Genomic DNA, 16,929 nt, shown 5'->3' with positions numbered 1-16,929 from the left:
ATCCTGGGGCCTGTTTGCTTTTCATCTTCGTTAAAGGAATATAGAGCTAGATACAAGAGAGACAATGTAATTCTCTGCCTTCCTGTTCCCTCATTCTGCAAACGTAAATATTATCAGTGGTCAAAATGGAAAGTTAGACATCCTAATATGGAGATACAGACAACCTACTAGGAAATGTATTAGTATGCCAATGTATGTCTGTATATCTTTGACATTCTGGTAAGTACCAGTCTGGTATACTAGTCAATATTCATCTGTTTTGATCTCTGAATGTCTTCTAAAATCAAGGGAATGCATAATGTTGTTAATCGGCTTGGACAAGTACTCTACAGTTAGAGTAGTTAAGGTGAATTGTTATAATTCAGTGCATTTGTACTTGCTTCCTCAGCAACTGAAGCCCTTTTTGACTGTACTAAAACTGAAAAAAAAAACCCCATGAAAAATAGTACCCTAAAGTTTAACCAGCATTGATTCCATTTTACCGGAAAGTTGGGCTGGAATAGATAAATGTATCAATGGAGTAGAAATCATGACCATGGGCACACTTCTGTCTTACTGGATCTGCATATTTTTTCATTTCAGACCAGACCCTTATGAAAATGATTGTTACTTCAAATGAGCTCTCAGCAGAAGATGTAATTCTGACTTTACTTTTGGGTACATGTGCCCAGAGCACTTAACTTACCTTTTTTTTATGTCTTACATCCTACATTCTCTTGTCCAATAGTGTACTAGAACTGGTGAGACCAGCTGAGTAAATCTCTCCAGTGGACAGCGAAATTTGCAGCCAGGGAGAGTGACGGGGTGAGGATCTCTCAAAGAGTTATTCCGATAGTACATTTCTATGGTGTATTGCCTGTTTCAAAATACAGAAAGGTCAAAATAAAGTTACGTATGCAGAACCACACAGCCTTTCAATGTGGTAGTGATCGTTTGGGACAAACTTTTAGCCAGCTTATTTGTCTGGCTATTAATATGTATCATTAGTACTCTGAAGAGATCTTTTAAACAATCCATGGTCAACACCCATTTGCATGTAGTTTGTCTTCTTGGTAGAGAGTCAAGGAGTTAATCAGATAAAAAGGGTAGAGTAAAACCTCTCATAACTGTAATGAAGAAATACAGAGAGGGTTTTCAGGCTGCAGTGCTGTGATTCTGCTATTGTCAATAACTGCTAAATTGAGTCCAATTATAATAATTAAAATCAGTCTATAATCTTCTCCTGTGTAGTGAACCTTGTGTATCCAGTTTAATTAGTCTGGGGTATCAGTAAACTGCTTTTTAGAAAAAGTGTAAGTTAGCAGTACAGCTTGCAGATACTTGCCCATTTTTTTCCTGGTAAAGTTCAAAAAAATGACAGGCGCTGTAAGGAGGTTGTTTCCCATTGAAGACATTGAGTGCCGTCTGTAAAGCAACAATGGTGGCTGCATGCTGTAAACAGAAGAAACCTTTAATTAAAGGCCTATTGAAAACGATTACATGTACCTATTATTTAACAATATGTCCAGTGCATTATCTGTCCACTTAACATTACTTGTGTGGCCTCATTAATACTTGCACTTTGCCCTCTGCAACACTGAGCAAATACTGTCCTTTAATGGCTGGACAAACCGAAATGCTGCATGTATAACGTCTACATATATGTAAATATTAAGAAGTCTTAGTCACTTGTAGTTCTTATCAAAGTTAGTAGGAGCTGTTAAAACTTCTTTTAAAAAGAAGTGGTGGTTTTGCGTGTTAAGTGAACAGTATCCAAGATCAGATCAGTAAGCTCTTTGGCTGATATATACCTGATAGGTCATAATCTAACTGCAGTTTCAAAATAGGAGCTTTTTACTGAGAGCAATCAAAAAATTTCCATCTCCAATGACAGTGTTTGCACATTCCAAACAAAAATATAAAGTCACAATTGAGTAGGTGCATTCATAAGACCTTCTAAAATAACTAACTTTGACTTAATTTTTCTTGGTTTTTTTTTCCTTTTGCATCTGAAAAAAAGATGCAGGAAGCAGGAGGTTTGTTCCTAAATTGTCTTTGTGATAGAGGTTCAATAAAACATGAGGCATGGATTTTCAGTTCTCTGCTCAATCAAAACAATATTACAGTGAAACAAGCCATGACATCAGGTGGAAAATGGAATGCTGCAGGTTTCAAAGTAGTATCTGTTCATTAAAGACTGAAAGCAATGTGATGATATTTAAGGTTAACCAAATAAAAAAATGCTTGTAGCTGTATTTCATGAAGGAAATAAAGTTTCATGGCTTTCACTGCATTTAATAACTGCAGAAAGGCAGCATAAAAGAAACAGAAAGGACTCACCGCAGAATACATAACCATTTTTTGCTGGTGTGAAGGCTTTCTAGCATCTGAGATATGCTTTAGAATAGTTTTTAAAAGAACACCTGAAAGAAAATGGGAAAGCAATGACAATGAAAGGGATGCTTGTGTTAACAGCTGCATCACTTGGTACTGTTTTAACACAATCTGTCTTTAAATGCACCAGATTTATTCAATTGACTTTATAGGTAATTTGTGCAGACTGCCCTGGTTAATTCTGATACTATCTTTTATATGAACAGTGGGCCTATTTTACACCTGTGTAAAATGTTTTGGGGATCCCTAATAGCCTCAACAGCTTCAAGCAGTACATTCACACCTGCTTTGTGCCAGCAGAACAGTGCAAGAAGAGCAGGGTAACGAATACTACCCTCTTTTGTGTGTAACTCCATTGACTTCCTGATTTCCAGAGGAAAAGAAAGAGCATATCCTTTGGACTCTGGGCCTTCTTAAATTATGTGGTTGTCTGTATTTTGTTAATGTTAACTGCTGAAAAGTTGTAAGACAAACTATATTAATTAAATCAATGGCTGTGCTGGTATGTTAGCATAAGGTTGGAATCTTGACAAATTAAAATCCTAAAATGAGAGCTGTACATGCTAGCAGAATTAGACTCATGTATTGTCTTTGGCTACTGGCACATTTTTTAATAGCAATTGTTAGTAAAGCAAGAGCAGAGGTTTGAACTTTGTGCTTAGTGTTGTAAGTTGGAGCTCCAAAACAGCAAAAAAATTGATCCATGCTTATATGTGATTTGTCCTTGTAGCTCACAGATCCTGACTGTACTGTATCCATATAAAACAAAAATGAGGCCCCAAAAGTGACAGTGGATGAATGGAGAAGAATGTCTGATTAAAAAGGTATAAACTATTTTTAAATTTCAGCTACTATTTGCTGAGCAGAAGAAAGTTTAGAAGAGTTAAATAATCTCATTCTAGTACTCTCAGGAATGGAATATGAAGACTATTAGGCAACAAAGTTACCATCCTAGAGATTATTACAAATAATATTTTGTTAAGTAAGTTAAGCATGATGGCTTACATTAAATCCAGACTTGATTCAGTTCAGCAAGAATCTGTATATTACTTTGGATTTCTTATACAGTGTAACCAAAATGACACTTTCTTTATAATGTTGGATTAGGATCTTTGTGATTCATATCCTCACCATCTGTCTTCCCATTAATCAAAATCTTTCAGTGCTGATCACCAATATCCACATCATGGCATCTTTTGTAGTTCTACTATGGAATTGGTAGCAAAGTTTATTATATACCATTTCTTCTTTCCCATTCTACTCTTGGTTTTAAATGGGGTTAGAATTCAGCTTACCTCCCTGCAAACGTGATTTTTGTATTTGTTTGTGGAACCCAAATTCCGCCTGCAATAACAGTTCTGAGAGCTTTGTCAGCTTGGTCCTGACACCATGAGTAGCCCAAACAGGTAAAGTGTAATTATTAATATCCTACAGTGAAGAAAGAAAACATGGTGATTTTCTTACTGATTCCTACTGCTGTTTGTTCTGGCACAAAATTCAGAAAAAATTCTGAATGTTTCACTCCAGTAACATTTTCTCTTTATAATAAAATAGTAACTGTATTTTGCATTTAGACAGCTGTAGAATTCTTATTTATAGCACCACATTGCTTAAAACAAATTTGAAGGGCAGTGTTCAACAAGAAGAGGAAATATAATACTAAAAATGATGCAAAAAGCAACTGGCATTATTTATGCCAATTGCTAACGCAGTTGTCAGGTGCAAAAATTTCACTTTTTGACTCTTTTGGCCATCTGCTGGGATATATCCTGAGATCTTTACTGAAACAAATCCTATCTAGATGTCAAGATTTTAAGGGCTGGCAGCTCTGAGATATAACTGAGATCCAGAGATCAAGTAGGAATATGTATAGCTGTAATTTGGATGTACCAGAGCATGAGGTATATGTATAGGGATTAGATATATAGATGGAATTCATACCAACTTATACCAGGTCTATTGGATACTGATGCAGCCCTCAAGCTACAGTGGAATGGATTATTCTTTCCTTGGGGATGCAGCCCAAGGTATATTAATGGTCACAACTGTGAGAAGGGAAGATACACCCAACACTCCTGGTTGGCATTGCCCTGAGTTCCTGTTTAAACAAGGTTGGTATCTTTCCTTTAGTGCAATGTAACCTCTGTGAACTTGAGCCATCGGACTGAGCTCACCAGAGGGAGTCTTCTTGTAACAACGAGTTCTAAGGAAAATGCCAACTACTTAAATGATTCATTTAAACAGTTGAACAATAGAACATGTTAGGTTAAACCAGCTCAGGTCACAATGTATCCCTTTCTCTGTTAACAAATGTGATTGATGTCTTGAGGAAACAATTGGCTGGTTGCATGCTATTTAAGACAGTGCTGTAGGCAAGCAAGGACCTCAGTCTCCAAGTTACCTGTAAGTTAGATGACACTTAGTCAAAAGTAACAGAGAGATACATGCTACTGTAGTTTCATGAACTGTGTTTAAAAAACTATGTAAGAAAGCTCTCTTTGTATGCTTGAAAGGATGAGAGTGGCTTTTATGGGAGATGTCTTAATTGATACCCCCAGAGTCTTCACTGAGTGCTATGAAAGACCAAAACTCATCAAATCTAACACTAGAAGGAAAACTGCAACTAATTGGTTTTGTTTTCCAGCATTTAGCTAGATCCCTGATGGGAGCTGTCAATTTTGCACATTTCTCTGGTGACACAGGTTTCTCAGTACGATATAGCAATTGACATAAAAAGTTGTGGTCCTGAGCTATCCTGCATTTGAAAATATGGAAGGGTGACCTCACTGAAATTACAGTGAGATGTCCCAACATGTTAAAGTTACGTTTAACTTAAAGCCCTGGCTAACATTCAAGACTGCTTTGACCAAAGTTGGACCTTTATTGAAACTGCAGGACAGAAGGTAAACTCATTAGCATCACACCCAAGTATTATGTGTTGCTTGTGAAATCTACTGCATCAGTTTTCTAGGGGATATCTCAATACTGATGACTGATTAATTTATCATTAATATTTGAGTTTAAAAATAATTATGCATTAAAGCATTTGTAGCGAAAGTTGGCTGCAACGATAACTTTTTAACACAACACTCTGCAATTTTCATTTGCTTCAGCTAAGTGTAGACTTTGAAGTGACATGAAGTAGGGCTTGTTGCTGAATTAAGGGCCCTCAGGATTTTTTCAAATCCCAGTCAGAGGTACCAGACTGTGGGACCTAGATGGCCATGACAGTCGGGCACCACAGTACCCCTTTTGTTATGAAATCCATGCTTCTTTGTGATGTGCCTGGTTCCTTTGCTTAGAACAGGCTCCCAAACTTGCACAAATAGCCATTTGTGTCATTCAAATGGCTGCTTAATTCCTGAAAATACTCTGACCACTACTGTCCACATGCAAATAATGCCTTCTCTTGCTCATACAATTTGCATAAAATCTTTGTGGAAGGATGCTTATGTTTCTTTGCCAACAGCATATTTTATGCCTGTGTATCTCTGGAGGCTTTGGAGTAGTAACAAGACAATTTTATGCAAAGGTATGCTTTTACCTAATTCTCCATATGCAGTCACTGACAGGATCTTGGATTTGGTAGGCCATTGGTTTATGTTCCATATAGTGGTGGACAACCCCCAGCAGCCTCACACAGTCATAGTGTCTTTACAGGATTTTCAGTTATAAGTTTGATGTTAGGTGAGGGTTTCTGGGGAAGAAGCTGAAAATAGTCTGTGATTTTAAAAAGTTTGGAAGCACAGACATACCCTCTTCTGATGTCTTACAAACAATAGAAACAAGAGCTAAAACCAGTTTTGAGGAAGTGTAAGTATTTCTACTGGACCTTGGGAATTTTCTTTATATTATTTACCTCATATTGTAAAGTGTCAGAGAGCTTCCAAATTCTTTCAGTGTTCAACTTCTTCAATGGGTATCCTGTATGAGTGGCTAAAAACTTCAGAAATGGCTGGAATACAAAAAGACAAACTTGTAGTACACAGGGCCTTTTAACATCATTTCTATACACTGCCGTACTAGTACATAGTAATTTTTAGAAACAAGATAGTCTTTGCACTTAAGCAATGAACCATTCCCTAGTGGTAAGAGAATTTGGCCTATTCATCTAGACAAGGTTGGTGATCTGAGTCCAGATTTGAAGGATGGTGGTGGTTTATGCTTGGTGGAAATGTTCAGAAGGGGGTAGAGGGGACACAGATGTATGAGGAAGTCTGGCAGAAATCCAAAAAGTGCTTAAAGGAAGTATGATAAACAGAATTATTCTGATTTTGGTACTGAGCAGAAGGGAGGTATGATATAAATTTCATAAAACCAGGAGTTATGATTCACTTGCGTATAATACCCAAATGTAGAGCCACAGATAGGTGGCTGAGGTCCATGGCTAAAGATTATAGAAAAACAGGTGAGTTTGATAGTGTCATTTCAAATAAACTTGTGAAAAAGAAGGTTGCAGCAGAATAGACAAGTGATTGCATACTCATGGCAAAGATTTTGATGGTGGAGAAAGAAAGGAAAGGATACTTTACAGAGGCAAGAATGAAACATAAGTGAGAACCTGAATGAAGACTTTGGGTGTGAAACATGAACAGGTACTTGAGGAAAACACTGAGGCTCTTATACAAAATCTGGGGAATTTTGCTGGGGGCGTTTTGTGGTGGAAGAGGAATCTGAACTAGCAGAAAGTTATATAGACAGAGACATCAGAGGAGTTGCTTTACATGGGAGTAAACACAGAGAGGTATTGGAGTGATTTGAGAGGTATCAGCACTGATACGATCTGAGTTTTTGTTTTGTCTGCACTCCTAGAAGGTAGGTGGATCGGTTTTTTGCAAGGTAGTCAGTAATTTATCTTTTCTATGACTTGCAATTTTCAATTGATGGGAATAGCCTAGTCCAGCTGAATCTATAATGTTGTAATTGTTTTGTTGGGTATGTTGTTTGCACCCACTGTGAGGATTAGAGATCTGGAAGGACTATATTGACTGCTATTTTTTAAACCTACCTGTTAGATAATATTGACAGAAGTGGTACATTTTAATTAGATTTCCAGAACTGAAAATACTTACCCTGTACTGCTTGAGTTGCCTTTGGAAATCCCTTGTTGCAAAGGTTTCTCTCAGAAGCTCATTGTATTTTGGACAGTGTGAGAAAGGTAAGTATAGCAACTGAAAAGAAAATTGTGAAACACTAGTTAGGCAAGGTGCTTCATGTTTTGCAATTCAATATACCCTTGCAGGATTGTTGTTCTGATTGGCTGCACTAGTTAGGACAAGCTGAAAAATAATTTGGGAATGTAGTTTTCAAGGATATTCATCTTCAGGACTGTAAGAGTCATACTGGTGACTACTTACAAAATAATCTTTAAATGTTCAGAGGAATAATAGCTGCAATAGTTCAAAGTTAAAGGATTCATTTACACAAGATGAAATTTTTCCCTTGACAGAAGACTAACACAAGCCTTCTTGAACTGCTTTCTGCTTGGCTTCCCCAGGGATGATTTTACTCATTGTGTTCAGTTTTCCTTTAAACACACCATCACCTTTTTGCAACAAATTACCAAGCATCAGCTGGACTACAGTAGGAGTATTTGTGCATATTTACCTGTATAAAGTGGACTTACCACAGCTTCATTTAGTTCAGCTAAATCATAGAAACTTGTGAAGTTTCTATAGCTCAGTTTTGTCTTTCATTAATTCAAGACATATGAGGTTAAAGGTTACATGTGACTGCATAACTTAAGAATTTGTTAATTCATTTATCTAAGCTAAACTGAGTTTATTCTTGTTTGAAGTTTTTTGTGTTAAATTTTAAATAAAAGTTAAAACAAAATTTGACACTGAGATATTCTTAGTGTTTTTCTCTAATGTGCTTTTTGTCTTTTTTTCCAGTAATAACGCTCTATCTATATAGTCCCACAGTTAAAAGAACTTTAAAAAGAACTTGAGAGTCCTAAAGGGATAATTAGCTTGGAAAGCTTCACAGCAGTTCCTCGATCCTTTTAAAAATATAATCTATCTATTCCAGAAGGTAGGAAAGTATTTCTGAATTATAACCTTATGTTCATGAATAGGACTTTACCAATAAGTGGTGGACACTTGTTTTGGGTAGTAGGATACATGTAGTTTCAAGCTTAGCCTGTATATGTAGTAAAGATGAATAGAGTTAAAACACAAATAGTTTTAAAAAGTATGAAAAATGTGTATGTGTTCATGACAATGATTTGTTTGAATAAACTTACTTGCTCCCCTAGATGTGAACGAGATGCAGCTCGATTGCTGAGTTTGCTAGTGGTATTGATACTGGCCAGGTATGCTTGACTTTGCTGGGGTACCACCATCTGTGACAGTGTCAGAAGCAGCTCCTGACTCTACACCAGGCTGTGTGCATGAACAGGAAGCTATGTGTCTCCATATCCTCTGTCTTCATGCTCTCATAACCCCAAGGTGAGAATCATTGCTCCATGGCTATTAAATCTGATTCCCCTATCATCACAGACCATGTTAACTAGACTTGTAATCCAACACAATTTGTCTTGCATCACATGTGCAAACCTCCTCTCCCAAACTGGGACTCAAACTGTACACTCCTGATCTTTTCTGGCTTTTTACCATAGGTTTTCCACAAATGGAAAGCTTTCTCCCTAGGACAAGTATATGCAGGCTACAGAGCTGCTATGCACACAGTTCATTACAGGTCCACAGTGAGGAGCTGAGGAAGGGAGAGGAATAAATACATTGCCCTATGAACTCATACTCTTAAAGCTCAGAGTCCTCCTTCCTTTTCCCTCTTACTTTTTCCACCAATCCTCAAAGTGCATGCGCTGACCTTCAAAGTGCATGGAAAACAATCCTGCGACTCAATTCTCACTGTAATCAAAGTCCCAGAACAATTCTTTTGTCTTTTCCATTGGCTGCGGACTAAGAAATGTTGAAGCCCTAGTGAGAATAGGTATGCTTCCTATTCTCACACAAAAAAAGTCATGTTTGTAATAAGTTTGGGATTAATCTACTTTTATAGTGGTTTACTCACATTATAGGTTAATTATTTTTCTCTGTACCTAGGACTTCTGTTTTCTTCCTTCTTTGTTAACTCCAGGTCTCTGATATGTAAGTCCATTCCTGTGGAAACTCTTGACAATATTTCTACTCAGCTTATTAGGCCTTTCTACACAATGCTTGTAACATAATGTACGTTGTGTTGCCTTTACCATGCCCTTTATCCTGCCCCTTCATCTCATATCCTAGGTATTTTACTAATAATTAAGGGAAATCAAATGCTGATAGTTTATACTCACATTATCATGTGACAGTGGCACCGTGTGAACTGGAATTGGCTGCCAAAGGATTCTGGGGTTCCAAATCTGGCCCTGTGTTGGTGGGTACAGCCCAGCAAGACTTGCCTGAGCACTCATAAGCGTGTGATCACAGTCAGTGCTTTGAACATAAATCTGAAGCAAGAAAAAAAAAAGAAAAAATTTTGGAAGGTCATTTCTCCTGGTACTTTTGTTTTTTTTTTTTTTCTCTTGGTAGGAAAGAATGGGACTGGTACTGTCCTGGGGAAGCTGCCATTAAAACGGAGTGGGCTGAAGAAGGACCATGAGAAAGAAGGAGGAGGGAGAAAGAGTGAAGCTGGAATAGGGCCTTGGAATAAAATTTTGTTGGACAAGGGAGCTGCAAAATGGTAGTATTTCCCTTAGGAGTCCTAGAGAAAAGCATAAGACCAACTCCATTTGACCATCTAGACTTTGTAACATCATGTATGCACTGAACAGCACTGAACAGCTGCACCCTAAATGAAAACTAAGCTGTATCTGCACTCCATGTGGAAGTGTAGCATTGGAGGTACATGACATAGATATCCTGCCATACAACAGTGAGGCATCTGAACCTGATATACGGCCTCCAGAGGTTTTCACATGGTTTTCAGTTAACCATCAGCCTGAATAAGAGTTGAGCCACAGTTTCAGGGATACTTTGAAACTACATTGAATTCAATAGGTATTAAGTTTTCTCCAGCTGCACCAAGTTCAGATACTCATGCATTCAGGAAGTCCCATTACCATCCATGAAAAACATCCTCCCTCCCCAATCCAGTACTTGCCTCACACTGCTTGTATACAACACTCAGGAAATAAGAGTACCTCCTCCGCATGTACTGGCCAAGCTCATACTGTTGCTGTATGCCAAGCTGTAGAGGTAACAAAATAGTGTAAGAAAGAGGCTGAAAAAGTGTGCTATGCATCCATTCCTACAACCAAAAAAATGAGATAATATTTCATATTATTTTGATAAAGACCTTTTATCTTTCTAAAGTGAAGGAGGAAAGAAGACAGGAGAAAAAAGCAGTAAAACTGCTGCGTTTACAGTATCAGATAATATTAGATATGTCTTCCTGATGGATACAGTTTTGCATTTTGCTCTACGGAAAGCTATATGTATGTTTAGCCAAGCTAGTAAGACTGGCTGAGGGGCAGGGTGACTTAAAGCAGGTGTCCCAACACTGTCTGTCTAGTTTCTGGTCTATTGCTGGCTCGCAGCTGATTAACTGGTGGTGTAGACAGAGCAATCACCTGTCCATGAAGACATGTCCAGGATATGAATCCCATAGACTATAACCAGTGATTCCATATGGAGGCTACAGTTTTAGCTCGAGCAAGATCTTATTTTTCAGGAAGACGGAAAATCTTGAATAGAAGACTTCAAGTAAAAGTCCTCCAAGCCTTCAGGTATTTTGCTGCAATGGTTAGTTATTATCAACAGACTGAAACTTTTGATTCTTGGTTCTTGCCTGACTATGTCCCCAGCTTTCAGCCACTGGATCTTGTTACGCTTTTGAATGACACATTCTTTACCATCATAGATCTTATTCCCAGCAAGATAATAAGATGGAATTGAGTCACTTAATCTTAATCTCTGTGTTAAACTAAATAGATGACAATTCTCTAGTCTTACAGCAAAGTGTGTTTTCTAGCCTCAGCATTTTAGTAGCTCTTAGCTGAACATTTTCCAACTTACCAACATAATTTTGTAAAGACATGACATGAGAATCACATGCAATGTCCCTGTAATGGTCTCAATATTGTCATCTTTTTACTTGTACCTGGTGTTTCCTGGCCTAAATTGAAATATATTCAACTTTGCTCATGTAATCATTACTCTGCACTGGGATGTCAAGTACAGTGACTACTCATCGCTTCCTAAAGTCCTTTTCTAAGTCATAGGATCATAGGATAATTCGGGTTGAAAGGGACCTCAGGAAGTCTTTAGTCCAACCTCCTGTTCCAAGCAGAGTCAGCTATGAGGTCAGGCTAAGTTACTCAGGGCTTTATCCACAGTGCCAGACATGGCCCACAGTGTGTCTATGTGATCACCTCTTTCCATTGCTGGAATTGTGCATCCAGTTTCCTAGGGCATATACTTGGCCTAGGCTTCTGCTCCAACTTGCCTAATATGTGTGTTGTTAAATCCTGGCACCCGGGTCTTGAAGCCTGCCACACCCTGGAGCAAGCTGGCATGTAGTGCTGAACTTGCATAGTGTATATGTGGAATGATTGAGTCACAGCTGAATTAAAGCACAGAAAACTGGTCTGTTATTCCTGTTTCTTCAAGGGAAGTGATGTGAGAGGAAACAGGCCTGACCTTGCACTGGAGATCAGTTTGACCTCCTAAGAACGGCAAGGAAGAGGAACCCCTCAGGCAGTTTGTTCTATTCTGATTTTGGTGCAGACCTTGCAAGTGACTAGTTCCCCTAGAAGAGAGAAACATGTGCGTTATGCTGGACCCACTGGACATAAGGTGTGTGAGTGAAATTATTCTACAGCAGCCTAACAGAGACACACACCTCACAGTCTGCCTACACATGCACGATAGCCATTTATCTGGGACATCCAGAATTTTGGCACATCTAAACTACTTCAGTGAGGCTGCCTGGTTCCCAGAATAACTAGGGCAAATAACTAGTGGATTTATCCATCCAAACAACATATTTTGGGGAAAAAGGAATGAAGCACAGACACAGTGGGTACTGCTGGTGGGAGCAGAGCAGAAGTAGTGTTAAAACCTAGTGCCCACATATTCCCTTACAGCCTGATAGTACAGGAGTTCACCCTTGGTTCCCTTCACAAGAGGAGGCAGCTAATACAAATTACAGTTAATGCAGAGACACAGTTCTGCAGTTGCCTTAGCTGCTGCTAGTTACTACCATCAGCTGATACTTGTGTGCAAGCTCAGCTCTGCTGTATTCCATCAATGCCTGCACTAAAATAACTGAGCTTTAAATCACCCTCTCTGGCATAGTGTGAGAAAAGTTTCTGCTAGTGCTGATCTTAGTAGTTCATGAGCTAGGAAGCACTCCTGCCTAGTGGAGATTGAGGGTGATCTGTGAGCACTTCCACCACCTTATGCTACTGATGATTAAAGCTTCGTGTTTAGTGTCAGGTTAGCTGTGATGGTCACCAGTGCCTGGCTTCTCACAGAAGACCCTAGTCTGCAAACAGATCCACATACGCTGCTATTGGACCAGAACAGGCTGACTCAGTGCCATTTAAAATCAGTGACTGCTCGTAGCGTAGCTTCCTAGTAAGTTCTTTGGCTGTCGTTTTGGAGATCTGTATATAGCAACTTAATATGGGCTTTCTCCAAGTGAAAACAAAGTTCCAAAAACCAAATATCAACAGACCACCTTCCAATATTTCAGTATATTGGCCCAGGTAAGCAAATGTACCTTGGTAAGCTGTCCATATCCCTGCTGTCTTGCAACTTCTTTGTGCTTGTCAGTTGGAAAAAACTCCTGTGGGGTATGATCACCATGGCGAAATACCTGATAAAATAGGTGGAAGTCCCTTTGTGTTACTGGGATTTTTGTGATGGATATAATTAGTGCAGTCAAACGAATATGCAATGACAGTGAGTACTGTATCTGACAGATGGTAGATATGTTCATGGTGCTTTTCTTGGGTCTAGATAGCTACAATACCCATTTGATTTATTTAGACAAATGTAACTCTTTTTTTTTTTTTTCCTGGCATTTGAAAAGTAATTAACTCAAATTTTTGCAAGTTATAAAAACTATAAAATATCTTAATATATTTTAAAGATGTTTTATATATTTTAGGAGGTACAGACCACAACATTAAATAAACAGAAAACAAACAGAAGCATGTAAGTAATTTTCCAGAAATATTACAACATTAATATTTTGGTAGGACTAACTGGGAATTCAGAAGGAAAAAAACCAAACTACTGCTCTAGGTACAGTTTCTGTGGCTGACATGACTGCTGTGAAGTACTCTTTCTAGGCAGAAATTAGCCTTCAAAAGCCATGTGTTGACTTTTTTCATCACAAAAGGTGATAGAAGGGTCATCTAATATCTAAATGCAGACTAAGCTGTTACTCTGAAAACATTGAACCTGTTCTGGAATTTCACTTCAGATAAAAGATACATCCTTAAGGACACATCAAGATTTTTCATTCCTGTAATGAATTGTTTCCTTGTCCAGCATAATGCCTGTAGATATGTGTCATAATTTTAAAATTTTACCACCAGATTTTTTTTTATTTCTTAATCCAAATAGGGAGAAATAAAATTGAAAACTGCAGCACAAAAAGTATACAAGTGATTTACAAGCATGTGCAATGTTCAGAACAAGGTTCAGGCTTCCTGCAAACAAACGGTACGTCGTAATCATTGCAAATAGCATTAGTTTCACAGCGTTAGTTCCGTGTTGCATATTCAATGCCATTTTACACTTGTTTGGGTTTCACATAATGAAATTTGTTTTGCATATTAATCCATTGAAATCACTGGAAAAGCGGAAACTCTTCCATGGTAAAGAGGGTTTTTCACAGTTGATATTTAGTTATGAAATCCTCTTTTACAATTTAAAAAATAATCCTATGTGATTCCTCTCTTAGTGCTATAAAAAAAGCATTCTTTGTCAATCCAGAAAGTTAAGTTCATCTAGGACTGCACAAAGGAGACAACATTATAAAATCTTATTTAAAATTGAGGATTTTTTTGTACAATGCAATAGTGAATTATGAAAATGCAGGAAACATATTCAAAAAGTACTCCCTCCCCCCTACCCTAGAGTACATGAAGAGCAGTAAGTGACAGGTTTTGAAGAAATTCCATTTGCCCATGAACTACCGACTTACCATGGACACAAACTTCAGTTTTCTTTTAGCTGTCGTTTGGTGAAGAAAGATGCAGAAAAGGCAGAACATGAAACACAGACTCCAGATTCCACACACCAGCTGCCTTGCTCTCATCCTAAGGGTAGCTTTCAGCTATTTTGCACACCAAGGTCCCTGGCTGGACGTGGCGATACAGTAGGTATGTGGCTAAGAAGGGAGGAGTCAATTGTGCTCAGTGAAGTCCAAAAAGTGGGCTGAGAGCTTGCCTCCTCCTCCCTTTTTTCCCTTCTTGGGTTAGTGCTTTTCAGGGGATTCGTGAAATGAAAAGTATTTTGCACTTGTACTCAATTTCTGTGTCCCACATATAACATGAAGTGGAATCTCTGAGCCCTCTAATTCCTGCCCCTGGCACTTGCAAGGCAAGTGAATGTAAAGAACTAGAAGTTGCCTTCTATTATTTAAGCTAAGATTTAGTATGGGTCAGTCAGCCTTCTCAAAAGTGGAAATACTGCAGATATGCTGTCTCTCACTGTATGCAAAAGATCTAGTAAACCATCCTCATTCTTAGTGCTCACACAGTCTTCTCTGAACACTTTGTACTAGAAAGCTAGAAGGAGCAGCACTGACAGCTGTTCTTTTATAAAGGATCTCAGAATTTTTCCCTGGATTTGACTGTGGTCTGTAGGAGGAATAAACAGCGGAAGGTTTTGTTGCATGGTAGCAAAGATAAGCCTAAATTCACTGAAAGAAAAAAAAAAAAAAACATGAATGTACTTTTCATTTCTACGGTTGATTGACTATGTCTCTAGTGACCAAGCATGTGCCACTGTTTTCTAGAACTATCCCCCAGAACTTCATACAGTTAGGTAAATTTTTTATTTTCAATTTTTTTTTTGCTGCAAACACTCTCATTGTTACAGCATCATAAATCGATTTTTTTCTGTCATTTCCCCAGTATGTTTTAAAACAAGAAAAAAAATCTAGCTCAGAGACAGTGTTGGAAGAGACAGGATTGATCTTACAAGCTTATTGGTCTATGTTCAGTCACATTCACATGTTAATGAAAGCCTTGTTAACATGTAAAAATTGAGGGTGATTTCTTAGTGATCAAAAGCTCTCTCTATGTAAGAATTTAAAAGAAATTACTGAAAAAAAAAAAATCATGCTGCTGCCCAAAAAGGTTATATAATCTCAAGCTAGTTTAAGGCACATATAACAAAACTTTCCTTTGTAATTATTATATAGGCTTGTCTAAAGGGATCAGTTCTCTTTCCTCAAGTAACAATGCTGTATCTTTCACATCTGTCAGAGCTGAAGAGATTCCTCTATGAAACATTCAGAGGTCACACTTTCTTGGTGCAGGATGGTTCATCTGTCATTTCTGGTTTTGTGCCTGACAAGTCTTACAGCACACTCATGCAGAAATAGAAAAATATGGGGAGCTACACACATTTATTGAGAAAGAATTTTTATTTTTTTATTTTTATTTTTTTAAATGGGGGACCTGGGGGAGATGTGGGTCAACTGATTAAAGCTATTCACACCCTGTACGTTTTCCTGCCTCCACTGGCTGTCATACTTTAAAAATCTCTTTGAAGAGACTATGTGTTATGCTGTTTCTAGAGGACAGGACATCAGACACCACTCCTAAAATACACTGCTCTGCAAGGCAAGGTTTTTAATTAGACCAACTGGTATCACTGAGAAAAAAATAGGCAAGTTCTCAGAATCACAATTCTCCATTCAGGTTCTTCAGATACTGTAGATAAGTCTAGCAGGGAGAGCAGATATACAACAGGAGCAGAAAGGTTTAACTTTATTCTTTTCAAGCACCCATTGCCTCACACTTTATGTGAGATTTCTTTAACAAGGAAGGTGAAATTACTCTTACTTTGGAAATGACAAAATATTAGTTTAAAAACTGATACTTGCTTCCTTTGATCTGATCTTGGTGCTGCTAATTCTGTGGGGAAAGACACATAAAGGGCTGGAGTTATTTTAAAATATACCACGTTGGTTAACTCTGTTCCTGCTGAAGGTCATAGAGTGAGAATGAAACAGTGTGCTGTGCTGCGTACCGGCATTCCTGAGATTGAAACTCAAGAGAGCAGGAGATGGAGCTTTCTTGGCAGCTAACTCATACCTACAGAAATCCCTTGTTGCAGGTGGTGAGAAGTGTGAAAACTATAGCTGCTTTCAAAGTCAAGGTAACTGATTCTTTAATATGCTGCCAGCCTGTGTTAAAACAACAGTTGAAGGTGGAAGAGGAGGAGATAATGATAAAGACAATAAATGAACCTCCCACACTGCCTTGGAAGTACAAAGGAAAATATATGAGGTGTAGACCATATGCATTTATCTTACCAATAAACTTGATGAAATATTTATGGGATCATGATAAACATAATATTATTA

At 38.1% G+C, this 16,929-nt stretch overlaps 1 protein-coding gene across 1 annotated transcript; it reads right to left on the bottom strand.

Annotated features, from left to right (window-relative positions):
• Positions 1–699: 699 nt before the first annotated feature.
• Positions 700–14,689, bottom strand: LOC104828381 (prostatic acid phosphatase-like). Its single transcript, XM_010562022.1, has 10 exons — positions 14,536–14,689; positions 13,102–13,197; positions 10,480–10,566; positions 9,674–9,826; positions 7,446–7,544; positions 6,233–6,328; positions 3,669–3,801; positions 2,320–2,402; positions 1,325–1,431; positions 700–856 (listed from the first exon to the last, which is right to left on the bottom strand). The coding sequence occupies exons 1-10, from the start codon at positions 14,647–14,649 to the stop codon at positions 700–702; spliced, it is 1,125 nt and encodes a 374-aa protein (XP_010560324.1). The 5' UTR covers positions 14,650–14,689.
• Between the last annotated feature and the right edge of the window lie 2,240 nt (positions 14,690–16,929).

This window comes from Haliaeetus leucocephalus, unplaced genomic scaffold, assembly GCF_000737465.1.
Source record: "Haliaeetus leucocephalus isolate CR32 unplaced genomic scaffold, Haliaeetus_leucocephalus-4.0 Scaffold153, whole genome shotgun sequence".
NCBI lineage: Eukaryota > Metazoa > Chordata > Aves > Accipitriformes > Accipitridae > Haliaeetus > Haliaeetus leucocephalus.
The sequence above is the reverse complement of the archived record's forward strand: the minus strand, read 5'-3'. Positions and strand labels throughout refer to the sequence as shown.